The sequence below is a fragment of the Colletotrichum destructivum genome, chromosome 9 (genome assembly GCF_034447905.1).
Source record: "Colletotrichum destructivum chromosome 9, complete sequence".
Lineage (NCBI taxonomy): Eukaryota > Fungi > Ascomycota > Sordariomycetes > Glomerellales > Glomerellaceae > Colletotrichum > Colletotrichum destructivum.
In genome coordinates this window covers 662,216-677,706 of record NC_085904.1, presented here as the reverse complement: position 1 = coordinate 677,706, position 15,491 = coordinate 662,216, and the positions used below count along the sequence as shown (strand labels likewise).

General features: G+C 53.5%; 6 protein-coding genes across 6 annotated transcripts; 4 read left to right on the top strand and 2 right to left on the bottom strand.

Moving 5' to 3' along the window:
* Positions 1–139: 139 nt before the first annotated feature.
* CDEST_13315 (Putative GNAT domain, acyl-CoA N-acyltransferase) lies at positions 140–912 on the top strand. Its single transcript, XM_062929471.1, has one exon. It carries the CDS (start codon positions 195–197, stop codon positions 708–710), a length of 516 nt encoding a protein of 171 aa, XP_062785522.1. The 5' UTR covers positions 140–194; the 3' UTR covers positions 711–912.
* Positions 913–1,045: 133 nt separating this feature from the next.
* Positions 1,046–1,892, top strand: CDEST_13314 (uncharacterized protein; the record flags this gene model as incomplete). The annotated part of the gene is made up of 2 exons (XM_062929470.1): positions 1,046–1,142; positions 1,254–1,892. The coding sequence occupies 2 exons, from the start codon at positions 1,046–1,048 to the stop codon at positions 1,712–1,714; spliced, it is 558 nt and encodes a 185-aa protein (XP_062785521.1). The 3' UTR covers positions 1,715–1,892.
* A 367-nt stretch (positions 1,893–2,259) lies between these two features.
* On the bottom strand, positions 2,260–4,350 carry CDEST_13313 (uncharacterized protein; the record flags this gene model as incomplete). Its single annotated transcript, XM_062929469.1, has 1 exon — positions 2,260–4,350. One exon carries the CDS (start codon positions 4,348–4,350, stop codon positions 2,260–2,262), a length of 2,091 nt encoding a protein of 696 aa, XP_062785520.1.
* A 1,282-nt stretch (positions 4,351–5,632) lies between these two features.
* Positions 5,633–6,507, top strand: CDEST_13312 (Putative NACHT-NTPase and P-loop NTPase domain-containing protein). The gene is made up of 2 exons (XM_062929468.1): positions 5,633–5,696; positions 5,781–6,507. Exon 2 carries the CDS (start codon positions 5,802–5,804, stop codon positions 6,492–6,494), a length of 693 nt encoding a protein of 230 aa, XP_062785519.1. The 5' UTR covers positions 5,633–5,696; positions 5,781–5,801; the 3' UTR covers positions 6,495–6,507.
* Position 6,508: 1 nt separating this feature from the next.
* On the top strand, positions 6,509–10,159 carry CDEST_13311 (Putative P-loop containing nucleoside triphosphate hydrolase; the record flags this gene model as incomplete). The annotated part of the gene is made up of 4 exons (XM_062929467.1): positions 6,509–6,564; positions 6,618–6,810; positions 7,023–7,557; positions 7,618–10,159. Exons 1-4 carry the CDS (start codon positions 6,541–6,543, stop codon positions 10,157–10,159), a joined length of 3,294 nt encoding a protein of 1,097 aa, XP_062785518.1. The 5' UTR covers positions 6,509–6,540.
* A 468-nt stretch (positions 10,160–10,627) lies between these two features.
* On the bottom strand, positions 10,628–14,774 carry CDEST_13310 (uncharacterized protein; the record flags this gene model as incomplete). Its single annotated transcript, XM_062929466.1, has 7 exons — positions 10,628–11,227; positions 11,283–11,731; positions 11,785–13,398; positions 13,464–13,781; positions 13,834–14,130; positions 14,183–14,507; positions 14,556–14,774. 7 exons carry the CDS (start codon positions 14,772–14,774, stop codon positions 10,628–10,630), a joined length of 3,822 nt encoding a protein of 1,273 aa, XP_062785517.1.
* Between the last annotated feature and the right edge of the window lie 717 nt (positions 14,775–15,491).

The following is a 15,491-nucleotide window of genomic DNA, read 5'->3' as shown; positions in this document are numbered from 1 at the left end:
TCTCCACTATCGGAGGGGGTACGGAGGTACCTCGCAATCGTCCCAAATAGGAAACCTGCTTACTTTAGCCTGACCAGGGACCGGGTTCCTCGATTACTATGTATCTGTACCGTTATTTAAGTAAATCCGAAGAGTCAAACGGAAGAGTCATACCCAACCACAACTGATTCCTTACAGTTTCTGGACATGCCGAAATGGCCGAACAAACTTTTGAACCCAAAGCCTCTGTTGGAGGCCACACCCTCGCGAGAGCTAATCTCGACGATGTCCCGGCGATCCAGTCCATGACCAGGGCGGCTTATTCCAAGTACATCGACCGCATCGGCAAGGAGCCGGCGCCCATGAAGGCCGACTACAACGAGCTCATCAGAACGCAGCTGGTTTACGTGCTCCGAAACGACGAGACAAACGAGGCAGTCGGCGCCATTCTCCTGCGACACGACCCCGCGACGAAAGCGCTCCACGTAAACAATCTAGTCGTCGCCCCGGATGCCCAGGGGCGCGGATACGGACGGGTTCTCATGAGATGTGCCGAGGACGTGGCCAGAGCCTGCCGGTGCACGAACCTCCAGCTTTACACCAACGTCAAAATGTTTGAGAATCTCGCCTTGTATCCTAAACTGGGCTTCGTCGAGACGGAAAGGAAGACGGAGGATGGGTACGAGAGGGTCTTCTTCCGCAGGGACTTGGAGGGGGAAGCTCTGAGGTAGCGATTGGCTGTTCCCGACCATACCTTTTTCTCGGCATCTAACCTATTCTTTACCTTCAACTTTGATATTAAATGTGGATGACGACGACCAAGTCTCTGTACTCCGGATTCAAGCAAAGAAGAACTGCAATGAACCCCGGCGAGACAATACGACCGCCTTAAAGTTGGCAGCCTGAGGCTTCATAATGGTATAACGTACTGAGCACCGCAACTACGTTGCGACTTTCTTCGTTTAGTTTGACATGATGTCTTGTTTCTGACTCCTCTTGTGAACGTACATCACAGTCCCGGCCAGTTTCGCTTACCATGGTTACCGGCAATGAAAAAGAGGATTTGATGTCAGGGTCTCCCCTAACGACTTCCTCCCCCATCGCTACTCCTACAACCTCGACAGCGACAGAAGAGCCCTTTGAAAGTAGCATGGATGAGCACGGTGAGCGCGGGCCCAACCCTGTCCTTGCCCAGACCCGAATACCATTTGCTGTCAAATTACTACTCTGAGTATTTTTTTGCCATCACCATAATAAGGGACTGACAGTTTCAGACCAATATCAACCCTCTACTCCATTCTCGACGAGAATATGTTCCGACACCACCCAGTGGGATACTCCATGGCCAGGTGATATCTTTCAAATCGTTGAAAGATCAACACGCAGGGCCATTACACTCGTGGACCACGAGGTCTTGCTTAGATACGCCAGCGGCAGCCGCACCCCAAGCACACTGTGGTACTGTATTGAAAAGGATGGTTACTTTGGGTTTCAAAACCCTAGAACGGGTCGGTACCTTGGCCATGACAACCGTGCCGGCACTTGCACCCAGGTCCACATGAAGGGATGGGAAATGTGGACGCCGCGGAAGCACCCCGATGGAGGTTACCAGCTACTATCGCCGTTTTGGTCAGGGGCGTTGATGGTGCTTTGTCTTGCCGACGATGGAATCACTCTAACCAGGCGAAAACATGGCACAACTCTGTGGGATTTCAATCGGGTCGATCACTTGTAGCGAAGGATGCGCGGGATAAATGTGAGCTTATGCCTGGAAGGCATAGTGCGACATGTTAGTTTACAAAGTTCTTCACGAAGGATAGTTGTTAAGCTGTCTTCCTTACCTGAGTATATGCGGGTTTGTGACCTTGGAGTCTCCAGTTAGTGGAATGGGTAGAAGTCGCGGTACAAGTTCTGAGCACACAACAAGTTTACAACGTGTCACAACTCAGTGCCTCGCTACGTATTGATATTTGCTCTCAACTCCTCATCTTTGGCGAAGAAAATACAAGTCTAAGAAGACTCCAACAAGCTCTTCTGGGGGCAATGTTAGTGGAGAAGCTGGCAGCGCACTCCAAATAGAAAGATAACGACGATGATATCCTGCGGGCTGCAAATGCTTTTAGTGTTGAGATAATCATTCCAAAACTTGAGTAAGTCTGCTGACAAAATCTATTCAAAGAAGCACGGTCATAACATTTTACTTCATCATTACAGACATAACACATCACTCTTCTTTTCGAATCTTCCCCTGTTCGTCTTCAGACTGGCACTAAGTCACAGCTACTGAATCCCAGCTCGTCGCAGGTGTGGTCTGGGATCCGGAACCCTAGGGAGCTGGTGTCTCAGGTCCGGATGGCCGGCCGGAAACTCGGGATAGGTAGCATCGCGCTTGGAAAACAACTCCTCGTTGTCCGACTCGTCGTCATCCGTAAATAACTCGCCGGCGTCTTCGTCCTCATACATAGCAGCAGCAGAAGCAGGTACGTGCTCACCGCGCCGACCCAACGGCCTCGTCGGGTTGCTTTGCTCGCCCTGCCGCACTCCGCCGTTGTTTATTCTGTCCTGGTAAGCCATCGCGTTTGCCCCGGCGCTTGAAACGGCCTCGCCGTTACTCCCTCCGGCCCAGTGTCTGGGATCCTGCGCATGCGTGCCAGGTTGAGTCCTCAGGTTGTTTGCTTGAGTTGGCAATGGTTGCTGCTGGAGACCGGCGCCGTAGGTCCGAGGATCGCTCGGCCCCGCTACGTCCTCTCCTCGGCGCCGCGGTCTTCGCGATCTAGACGGTGCTCCCAACCATGGCCTCTCGTCGGCCGGTTGACTGGGTGCCGCACTTGGTATAGTGTAGTCGTTCTGGTCGAATGTCACTTGGACTGGCGGGCGTCGAGGGCCAAACCGATTGCCCAAGGCAGGGTTCACGCCGCCGTCGTGGGTGTCGGGGTACCGGTTTCGCGGGTAGTCCCACGCTTCGGTGCGAGGATCGTAACTGTCTGAAGCTGTCCCTCGGTTAAACGACCGCGACAACGGTCGCCGATAGTGTCGCTGTCCCAATTCAGATCCTCCAATTATGTCGTAGATGATGGTTTCGACCTCGCTCCGTAACTCGGGATCGATCCGTGATCCTCGTGCCGAACCCCGGTCCGCTTGCATTCCATGGCGAAAGGCCGCTCCCGAGGTTGAATCCTGTGGGTGGAGCATTCTCCTCCCTTCCTTCATCCTTGTTGTCTCCTGCATCAGAGCGTCCTGATACTCACCGCCTCGCTCCGCCCAGATATCTCCATCGCCGTGTACGGACCGGGCCGAACCCGCGTAACCTCTCCTGCCGCTATCCATCCGTGACGGCACTCTGCCAGGCTCCGACTGTGACTCGGACAGGCTTGTTTGGATCTCTTTGCGGATATCGTTGACCGCGTCGCGGATATCGGACTTGAAGCTCCTCTCAATGTCTTTCCGCAGTTGGTCAACCTTGACATCCATTTCCCACTTTTGCCTCTCGGCCTGCTCCCGCTCTCTACTGGCTTGACGCAGGTCCCTTTCGCGATGGCCCTCCATTTCCATGTCCCTGACCCGCCGCCGAAGGCGGTTCACCTCGTCTTCTTGCGAAGGAACTTCGCCAGCGGGAGGTCGCGGCCGGCGTGGTCGAAACGGAGAGGCGTGTCTGGACTCGCGAGGCGGATCGGCTGGGTGCTGGGTGGGCATGTAGCCCCCGTAGGGCTGGGTCTTTGGGGGGGGATAAGCATACGGGGTAGCTGGTGCGACTGTAGAGAAAGGTCCTGGGTACGGCGGGGCATACTCAGGCGCCGGAGGCCACATTGGCTGGGGACCGTATGTGGGAGGTAGCGTGTTGTTGTGATACGGTCTAGCCTGTTGGCTGTTCCAGGGCCCTGGGATTGGCGCAAATGGATTCTCATGTGCCATGTTATTCTGACCGGGTGGCAGTGAGCCACTGTGTGTAGGTTGATGCTGAAAAGGATGAAGGCCAGGTGGTGGCTGCGGTTGTGTATATCCGCCTCCTGTCGAAGGGAACGTCCCTAATGGACGAGTGTACGGAACAGCTTGACCACCAGATCGCGGATTGGGTTGGTTCTGGTCCCAGTCACCTTGGTCGGCGTAGGTCTCGCTTGGTATCGGGTTCCTGAGGTGAAGTGGTCTTCGCCGTCGGGAAAGAGGGTTGATACCGGGCCCAGTCTCGGCTCTGTCGTCTCGGTAGGTAGACTTCTCCGATTCTGAATCGCTCCAGTTGCTGGCGCTGTCGCTGTCGCTATTATCTCCAAAAAGGCTTTGTTGATGTGTTGGTGCGTTGCGATGGCCTTCATTTCCAGGGTAAGAGGATGGAGTCAGTTGAAGGTGACCCTGCAATGGTGCAGCTTGGTACATAGCTGTGCAGTAGATATACCTCTGCCGATAAACCTGCCGAGAGATACGTTGTTTGCGCAGCTCGAAGCTTTGCAGTCGCTTCTTGTGATGGCTGTAGCGAGCGAGCGGGCGAGCGCACAAGGTCGTGAATCATAGGTGAGGAGGAGCTAAAATGCAGATTATGGACGGCTTAATTCCCCTAGCTTGTAAAAGAAGGACGCTGTCAGAATTTGAGAAAGAGGGGATGTTACATTCTAGGACACGGTTAATGATGTAGGTGGTGCATCGACGTTGTCGGCACTCAACTCGTCAACCCTTCATCCATGCTACCGATATTCTGCTGGCATTGCATGTTGCCAACTCGGAGTTCTTTGGTGTGAGTCTGTCTCATCCAGGATCTTGATGGCGTAAAGGACGCTGTTTCGCAACCCTTTCATCGTTGCGATTTCCCCCAGCAGCTCGGCATGTCTTGGGCCGCCTCTACTCGGTTGCCTCACGGGGAGCAGAGTCTGCCTAGCCACTGCCTGCTTCTGTGGCTGCATAACTTAGCCTGTATTTCATATGGCCATCATATAGCAACCGGAGGACTCTTCTGCTTTTGACAGTCTGCATCTGCATTGGCGCTAGAGGATGCATGAAGCCATCCATGTCAGCTTCACGGCGCAGCATCGGAGTTCAGCAATGCTACCGGGTATTCCGGCATCCCATTGCAACGCCGACTAGGCGCATAAGAAGTAAGGGGTTTGAAAGGCGCTGCTGGATGACCCAAGGTAGATATCTCTACAAGACCTACATAAATATCAACCAATGTCCCCTATTGTGACACAACAGATCCCACTAAAGACACCGGGTCTTGATCAGATGATCTACAGATCTTTGGGATGGTAATACTAGCATAAGGCTGGCTGTTCAATTCGAAGATTCAATGGTGTAGGCAGACTGACATGGAAGACGGCATGCATGCAGCGAACTCCAGTAGTGGCAGCCTGCTCAGCCCACAGCATGGCGATGCATGCATTCTGCTGCGCATTGCGAGTTGGTCTCAAATGAGGCTGTCGGGCCAATGAGGGGTGATCTGGCTATCAATGGTTCCCTTTGATTGAGGGGTCACTTGACCCCTCGAGAGCTTCCTGCTTACCGGAATGTAAAGCGAGGGCATGCTCATGATGTGCATTAGCCGTTGTCCACTAAGGCATGATGGGCCGTTACTGTGGAGGTTTGAGTATATTGCCTTAGAGTGTCTCGAGACAATCGGATCTATGTCTATTTGTGGCCCTTCTAATTTTCTTGCCTGGGAGAATCTTATTAATATTGTTTCCGAGTTCGTGTCATTGCTGCCATCATCTTGTTATTTGTCTCATTGCTAGGTAAGTTACTAATTGGTGCGCCTCCCAGCAAGCTGCATTGTCAAGTAGAATATCCTGTATGTACACTGACAGTATCCCACACAGAACGACGCTGGATTGTACAAGATGGATCCCCTTAGCATCACCGCCTCGACGATCACTGTGATACAGTCGCTTTTAGCGACTTACGACACGATCAAACACATCAAAGACCTCCCTAAAGCATTCGCCGAGGTGGGACGCAATCTCCCCTTGGTGAAAGAAACCCTTGACCTCGCCCAACAAGCTCTCAGCATTGACAAGCCCGACGAAAATGTCAAAAGTGCGATTCAGCCCGCTCTTGCAGAGTGTCTTAAACGAGCAAAAACCATCGAGGATATCTTCAGCGAGATTGAGCCTGGAAACCAACAGAACAAGGGCGCCAAGGATTGGTCCGCCTTCGTCCGCTTCTACCGCAAGAAGGTGGTGCCGTACGGCAAGGCAAACAAGGTTGAGGCTCTGATGCAGGACATCCTGAACAAGTTGAAAGTGCTGGCCATCCACCAGGTCTTCAAAGCGCATGCAGAGTCTCTGGGGCACATTGAGAAGTTGGAGGAAGCCATCAAGTCCCTAGCTGAAGTCGAGCCGTCCCTCCCAGACTCGGAATTCGATAGTGGTCCTGCTACCAATGTCACGCAGCACATTTCCGACAATGGTAGGGGCCTCGTTTCTACAGGACACTACTCGGAAATTGCCATGGGAAACACGGCCAAGTATGACTCGGGGGGCGGTGCCATGAACTTTGGTATGGATTTCTTGAGATCCCAAACCAGAGACTGAAAGGCCCGTCGTTGGAGAGCTGACGCACGAGCTGGGACAGCGTATTATGGGCATGAATCAAATAGGATTGGTTAGTTCAGTCATAAGAACTCTTTTTTGAATAGCCGTTCACATTCGATAGAGTGCGATCCCAAATCCAATCCGGTCGAATGGCTGAAGCACATCTCGAAGCCACTTGATTTCGACAAGATCCATATCGAATCTTTACAGATTGCCCAAAAAACTCCCAAAGCCGGCCGATGGTTCCTAAACTCTGCAGAGTTCAAAGACGACTGGCGTGATGGCACCTTGCGGAAGCTGTGGTGTCATGGCATTCGTAAGCGCATGCCTCCAAGCTAGCCTGAGCGATATTGTGTGGGTTGGAATACTGATGATACATATCTAGCGGGCACAGGAAAGACTGTCTTGTCGTATGGGATCATCATCTCTCTCCAGTTGACGTCTGTCAAACCGAAGCTAACAGGGTCGTCTCCAGGTCCATAGTCATAAATCATCTTCAGACTCGCTTCTCGTCTAACCACGAGATAGCCTGCATCTACGTCTACTTCAACCACAGGCAACACCAAGACCATTGCCTGACAAGACTGCTTTGTACCTTAATACTTCAACTACTACATGGCACCAAACACGTGTCAACCAAGATTCAGGAAGCACACAGCGCTTGGAAGAGCAATCAACAGATGCCGTGTGAACGCGACTATCTGAAAATGCTCAAATCCCAAGCAAAAAGCTTTAAGAGGATCTTTTTCGTCGTAGACGCATTGGATGAATGCCTAGACGACACGGAAGCCAACACATTGAACAGCTTCTTAGAGGCCTGCCAAGAGCTCCCCGACAACTTTCGGCTGCTGTTTACTTCGCGGCCTGTCCCCAAGCTCTCAGCCCTGATCAAGCCGGGCTGCGAACTCCCTATTACCGCCAATGATGACGAAATCAATTCGTATCTCCGTAAATTCATCGAAAGCCGTCCTCAACTAAACGGGATAGTAGAAAAAGGCTGCAAGACAGACCCCTTGTTTAGGGATAAGACTTTGGAGACCATTGTTCAAAAGTCACAAGGAATGTAGGCGTTTACGTCCCTTTGCTTGTCAGGTTTTAGCAGACCGTTGACACTCCTATTCAGGTTTCTCCTTGCTCATCTACATATTCAATCCCTGGCTTCTACTCACAGCTTGGCCACCCACAACCTGGCCGAGTTTAGGAGCAGTTTGGCTCAGCTGTCCACAAGTCCAGATGCCGTTTATGCTACGGCTTTGGAGCGAATTAAGAAGCAAGACAGGCCCCAGCGCCAGTTGGCGATGAAAGCACTCAACTGGCTGGTACACGCAGAAAGGCAACTCAGCGTCGACGAGCTGGCACATGCCCTTGCGATCCACACTGGTGTGGATGAGTCCAGGTCTGAGCCGTGGCAACTGCCCAAAGCCTCCGAAATCATCGGTATTGAAGACGCCCTGATATCAGCATGCGTCGGTATCGTGGTCGTTCTCCCAGCTACGGACAACAAGAAAACCGTTCGTTTGATTCACGCAACCGCCGAGGAGTATATAAAGAGAAACCAGGCGATTGGTTTTCCCAATGAAGAGGCGATGTCAACGTCAATGCTGACGAGGACCTGTCTTGACTGTCTCACAAGGATACCATTGAGCATCGGAAGTCCACCCGAGTCAAGTGTGGATGACATTTGCCAACAATACCCTCTCTTCAGGTACGCCGCAAATTTTTGGGGCGTCCATCTGGACCAAACAACGAGTTCCAAGGGAGACCTGTACAAGCTGGCCTGGCGTTTCGTCTCGGACAAACCCAAGCTAGACACGGCGATGCACGCCATGTCTGACCCCCGGATCTCGCACGAAGCAAACGTTTCCGCAGTGCATATTGCCGCCTTCTTTGGCCTCGAGAGGCTGGTCAGAAAGGCGATTTCAAACAACAAAAAGGTCAACTTCAACGCGCAGACCAAACGCGGAGAGACGCCGTTGTATTGGGCCGTAACTCACGGGCGCCGGTCTTTTGCGGAGTTCCTCATCCAAGAGGGCGCCGAGCTGAACGTCCCAAACGTCGAAAAGCGGACGGCCCTGCACAAGGCAATCATGGCAGGAGACAGAAATTTGATGGAAGTGATTCTGTCCTCTGGAAGTCTGAACCTCGAGCTCGAGGATTCCGAGGGCTACACTTGTCTGAGATGGGCGGCCAGATACGGACAGCTCAAGACCGTAGAGGCGCTGCTAAAGAGTGGAGCGGACGTGAACGCGGCGGACAAAGACAGCTACACGGCTTTGCGATGGGCAGCCCACGAGGGCTACAAGCCCATCATCAAGTCTCTTGTGCACCACGGGGCGTCCGTTAAGACCTCGGGTCGCGACAGTTGGACCCTACTCAACTGGGCGGCGCAGGAGGGGCAAGACGACATGGTCAAGTTTCTTGTCAAATGCCGCGTTGACCTCGACTCGACGGACGCCGACGGCTTCACAGCCTTGCGTTGGGCAATGAAGTACAACCGCTCAACAACTGCGTGGCTGCTGATACAGGCTCGAGCGGACGTCAACAAGCCGGACAACCAAGGCACGCAGCCGCTCCACGCGGCAGTGCAGAGCTGCTGCGGCCCGGACAGCAGCAAGGCCTCGATGAACCTTCTGTGGCTGCTGTTGGAGAACAAGGCCAACGTCAACGCGCAGGCCGGTAAGCTTGGCCAGACACCTCTACACCTTGCCGCCGTGGGCGGAAGCAGCTCTGTCGTATGGCTGCTCCTGGAGAACGGGGCGGATCCGAGGCGACTGGATTCCAAGAACCGCACGGCGCTTCACTGCGCCATAACGAGCAAGATTGTGGCGGTCTGTCGGACACTGCTTCAAAGAGACGGTGACTACCTCGTTCACGCCGTGGATCAACACGGGCTCACCCCGCTTCATACCGCCGCGCTGGGAGGGAACAGTGCCATTGTCAGCCTGCTGCTGGAGAACGGGGCGGATCTGAGACGCGTCGATTCGAACCGACGCACAGCTCTCCACTGTGCCATCCAGGGCGAACATGCGGAAGTCTGTAAAACTCTGATCCAGCGAGGCGGCAACTATCTCGTGCTCGCGGTAGATGACGAGAAGCGGTCCCCCTTGCATCACGCGGCGTCTTGGGGCAATCTCGCCATCGTCGGCATGCTCCTGGACCACCAAGCACCCATCGACAGCCAGGACAGCAAAGGACTTACGGCTCTGCACGTGGCGGTTTCCCAAGGGTACGAGAAGGTCGTTGAGCTCCTGCTGCAGAGAGGGGCCGGCATGCACATCGCCATTGCCAAGCGGAAGAGGACGGCGATGCACATTGCGGCAACCTTGGGGCATCTGGAGATTGTCGAGACGCTGTTGCGGCATGGCGCGGTAGTGGACGCGCGGGATAGCAGAGGGGAGACGCCGTTGCACCTCGCAGACGCCCACGGCCACAGGATGGTCAAGAAGTTGCTGGTCAAGCGTGGAGCCGACGTTCAGTGTCTGAATCGCAGAGACTCGACACCATGGTTTCTGAAAGCCATGCCCAAGGAAGCAGGAGTAACTGACACGATCCTCCCGGTGGTTGAAGATGAGAGGGTCGGACTGAACGGGGCTCCCATCCAGGAGGAAGTGAAAAGCTGGTGGAAAGGGGACAAACGGTTTGCGGCCCGGGTAGAAGATGAGTAGCACGGGTAGAATCTTGGCGGACAAAAGGATGGATACGTCGTCTAACAGCAGCATTGTGTCTAGGGAACCGGCGCACACGTGGAAATGTGCCGGATGTCTTGTCATGAAAGAGACGGGCTTACCCGCCGCATGTTAAAGGTCGTTTACTTATTCTCGATATTCATGGCTTGCTTATGGGCGGCGTGTTTATACCCTACTCCGCTGGAAAGACTTCACTTCCTCATAGGAAGAAGTTGCCATGAACAGTTCTCAGAGTGAAGTGGTGGCCATAAACTGCATGGAAGGCTTATTTCACTCGATTCCATTGATATTAAGCAACAGGAATGACTGGCCTGGATCGTGGTTGTTTAGAGACTAAAGATTCATCATCGTCAAGTGTTATAGGCGAATTACCAGAGCGTCAAGTATCTTCTTCCTCTCTCTAAGCCTTTCACCCAAAAGCCCAAGATACGATCAGCCGTTCAGCCCTCAAGAAGGTTGGCCGATGGCGTCCTTCATGTTCTGCGTGCGCCCCGCTGGCTCCAGCACCGGGAATTTGCACACGATGCGAGGCTTGAAATTCTGCTCCGCCCTGGGGTGCGGCCCGCACTCGAGCAGCTCCTTCGCGCGCGGGTGTCTCTCGCAATCAAACTCGGGCACGTCGTCGCACGACATCTTGCCGAATCCCCGAGGCCCGTTCCCGCCCTTGTATTTGCACTTGCGGTGGTCGAAGAAGGGCTTCTCTCCGTCGAGCGGCGGGGGCCAGGGCACGCTGTTGATATTCAGGGGCTCGTGGAGTTGCAGGTGGCCCATCGGGTACTGGTTGCACGGGTTGAAGTTGGCGGCATTGGCCGCCATGACGGGGAACATGTACCACGCGCCTTCACGTAAGAGCTTCTTGCCGTCGTCGTCGTCGGCCGAGAGCGTCTCAGTGTAGAAGATGGCGACGGCCTCAGAGGAGGCTGGGACCGGCTTCTGGCTGGTGATTGGCTTGTCTTTGATTGGTATGACGACGAGGGTGTCTTTCGATGATGTCGTGGCCGGTTTTGAAGTTGTCGTCTGTGTCACGATGGTGGGCATAGTCGGCATCTGCGAGGATCTGGCGGTTGTGTGAGTTGACGATGGAGAGGAACTATGTCCGTACGGTCCTCGTGTGAAGAAGATTGAACTTGATGACGTTTTTGTGATGACCAATGTGGTGGTTTGCGAGGAGGGAGAGGGGGGAGGAAAGGAGAACGTAGTGCTCTTCGACACCGTGTTTACCAGGCCTGTTGACGAGGTTATTGTGTTGACCAATGTTTTGGTTTGCAAGGAAGAGTAGAAGGAGGAAGAGAAATGGGAGGAAGACAACGCAGTGCTCTTCGACATAGTGTTTACCAGGCTTGTTGACGAGGTGATTGTGATTACCGGTGTGTTGGTTTGCAACGAAGACGAGGAATAAGAAGCGGAGTAGGAAGAGGAAGAAGAGGAAGAAGAGGAAGAGAACGTAATGTTCTTTGTAACGGTGTTTCCTAGGCTTGTGGACGAGATTGTTGTGATGACCGATGTGTTGGCTTGCAAGGAAGAGGAGGGGGAGGAAGAGAACGTAATGTTCTTTGAAATTGTGTTTCCCAGGCTTGTTTGTGTGCTCGAGCTGCTTCCATTACCTGGCAAGATCGGAGATGTAGTCGGTACCATGAGAGTAAAAGTATTCAACATCGATGATGGCACGCCAGTCATCCAAGTCGTTACTAAGGACGAAGAATTGTGTTCGTACGGCCCCCCTGGTACTAGGGTCGACGTCGGTAGAAACCCTGAGCCCACCGACGTGAGGGTTTGCGAGGCCACTGAGCCGTTCCTCGACAAAGTAACTTCGATGCCTGCTCGTGTACTAGAGCCGCCTTGAGACACGGGAGGCGAGACAGACACTCCGACAGACGTGGGAGTGGCCAAGATCGGATTCTTACTCTTATTGGGAAGCTCGCAAACCTGCCTGCGTTCAACCTTCTTGTCCGACGGACTCTTATCAGATGGATCCTTCTCGTCGGACGGGCTCTTGTCTGCCGGGTCCTTCTCGTCTGACGGGTCCGGCTTGCCCGGCTCGGACAAGGAAAGGAAGATCTGCCCCGCCAGCGGCGGCCACTTGTCCAACCGATCACCCGCCGGCTGTCCCTCCACCCAGAGCCGCCACTCGGCCTCGTCCTGGCAAGTCGCCGCGGGCTGGTACTGCAGGAGGATCTTGCCCCTGACGTTGCCGCGGGACAGCCTCCCGTGGTACTCTGGAATCGGCATCAACTCTCCATTGACGATCAGCTTCCCCGTCCATTGGAAAGCCGCCCAGTTCTCCGGCCTCACGATCGTCGGGTTGTAGTCGATCACCTCCACGGGTATATCGCCGTACACGTCCGTGACGGCCGTCTGCAGAGCCCTGACCTGGTCCGGGTACCTGATGGTGCCCTTGCGGAAGTCGACGTGCGCCAGAACCTGGTGAGGTATCATTCGGCCCCTGGCGTCATAGTACACCTCCGGATACGTCCATTTACGTGGCGTGACGATGAATGCCTTCATGTTTAGGCTTTGCGGCGTGTCGGTGGCGCCGTCCTTGCTGTTGCCGAACATAACGCCGGCGTCGCCATCTTCCGGGTGGTCCTTCATGTCCTCCAGGCCATATTCGTAGAACTTGTAATACTCCATGTCGGGCGGAATTCTGTAAGGGAGTTCTACTTCGATCAAGTGCTCGAAGGGGTCCATGGAAGAGTCATCCTCGGCCTTGTCCTCTTCCTCGGGGTCCATGGTCGTCTGCCAGATATGGCTTATCCACGCGCCCTTGCGGGAGACGATGACGATGGAAGTACACCCGTACAGCCCCTCGAGCCCGATCGCCTCGACGTTGTCCTTGAATGTCGTCCAGTTCGCGCTGGGGCCGTCGTTGGGGCCATGTTCGACGAGCTTCGGGGTGTATCTTTCCTTCTTCGCGGTGTCCTCGGCGATCGCGTCGATCTGGCTGACTATGAAGCCTTCGTGGTTTTCGTGATCACTCGGGTCAGGCCACTTGCCGAGACTGGGATCGCCTCGTCTCACAAGGTCTTGAGCGGCAGAGTCCTCAGATCTCTTGATATCTTTTATAGCGCAAGATCGGCCTCCGCAACTGTCGGGGCCACATAGAATTGCCGATGGCATCGACGTATACGTTGATGTTGCTGTCGTTGCTGAAGCGAGGACACTACATTCCTTAACGGTGGTGTAGACGCTGGTATAGCACTCTGCATCGGCAGTGTTTCCTTTTCCAAAAGTATGGAGATCAGCAAAGCTTTGGAGTCTGGCCTCCTTGACGAAAGTGGCTCACCTAGCGTCACAGAGCAAAATACGCTCTTTTGAGTGGCAGTGACGGTGGCAGTGCACGAAGATGATGTTGTGGTGGCTGTCGATAAATGTGTCTTGGTCCGAGTCTTGGATTTCGACTTGTCATCATCGTCCTCGTCGTCGTTCTTGTCGTCATCTTTCCCATCGTCTTTCCCATCTTTGTTCCTCTTGGGCGGACAATTGCCGATTTTGAGCCCAAGCAGCTGGATGCAAAATTCCGGGATGTCGATCTTGATGTTGGGCGGGAACTTGATTATACATCCAAAACAGATCTGCGGGGGGCCAACAAAAGGAATGATGACTAGGTTGATCATCGTCAGTAGAAGGTTGGCGAACTTGGGGTGGTGACTTACTTGGAACGATCGTGGGATCGTCACTACCCGGAGAAGTAGTCGTGATGTACCTTGGGGATGTGTACGTAGCGCCTGTGAGAGTTTGAAAGCTTGCCCCCGTTGGCAGAACAGTCAAGGTCTCGGGAGGCGGATCAGTTGACTTAGAAGAGGCTGTTGAGACCGGAGAAGCAGTCGACAGACTGGTACTTGACCTGGTACTCGACAGCTTGGTGTTCGACAGGCTGGTCTTCGACAGACTGGTACTCGAGGAACTAACGGTTCCCAAGCCTGGCTGAATGCTGGGAGGTCTGTCTCTTCCTGGAGGCAGTTCAGTTTCAATCGCGGAAGAGGAGGTTGTGCTATATGACACTGATGAAGATAACGAAAAGGGAGCCTGAGAAGTAGTGGGCTGTGGTGTTGATGACGGCAGCACAGTCGGCGGTACAGTCGGCAGTACGGTCGGCACCAAAGAGTTCACTGGTGGAACGGACACCGAGGTCGACAACGGATCTCTCACTATGGTCGTCCCGAATGATACCGACGAAACCACAGTTTGAATCTCTACAACTGTTGTCGTGACTTTGGCAGTGGTCTTTCCAACGCTGGTGATACCAGGGGTGGTTCCTGTTCCCAGCCTCGATGCGGGTGTCGTAACAATCGTGGTTGACGAGATGTTTACAGCCGTCTGCGTGTAGCTAGTCAGTCATCTCAAATGCCTCGAAAGAGGTCTTTCTGGGACTTACGCCAGTGGTGTTGGGCCAGATAATGATATTGACCCTGCTGCAAGAGCTGACTCCAATTTGGCATGTGGTCTGCACTCCTTGGCCCCAGGTGGTGTTGGTGGTGGTGTTCTCGAAACGGCGAACATAATGGAGCTGGCCTCGAGACTCTGGACTAGCAAGCGACAACCCGAAAGCGAAGGCTTCCAAGAAAGCCAAGAGAATGAGAAACAGTCTCGCCATTTTCGTGACTCAGGAGAAATCCAGGGCCAGTCCGGTTCAACTAAAGGAACGAGCCAACCTTGGGGGGGTAACGTCGGAAGGTGGTTCAGTGTGAAGAACGACAGGAAGTTTGCTTCAATTTATGGGAAACACTATCCAGGCCCCGCTATTTGCACGGGGCTTTTTTGATCAGTCTACACTGCGTTGATGTGGCTGCATTGGGGGGAGTCTTCCATTTCCTCCTTGAAGTCAGAAGTTGTAATCGAGTTTTCAAGTGTTACACGAGCTTAAATGAGCTGCAAAATGAATGCCAAACGGCCTGGAAGCAATTACACCTGCATCTAGAATATCCTGCTTGTTTGCCCGCTTGACACACGAAACCAGTGTTGAAGCGAGAAACATGACACTCTGTATAACATTGAAATGGATTATGAGCAGAAGAATTGTTTGCTGTCGTTGTACATAGAAACAGGTTACATCCCGTCCTAATCTGTGGTTCAATCTGTTGCAAGAACCCAGTAATTCTGTGATGACTCTCTCTTTCTTGTTCTTGCAAAATATTGTTTATGGTTGCCCCAATATGTCTCTCAAACCCGGCTAATGTATCTGCTAGCTACGGGTCGCGCAAAAAGTAGCTGAACCAAAACCTTAGCAGGTCGACGGGGGTAAACCAAATCTCGTGCAGTATGCATTGTGTAGAATAAGTAGCGATGGTAGGGAAACCACAGTCAGAAACAC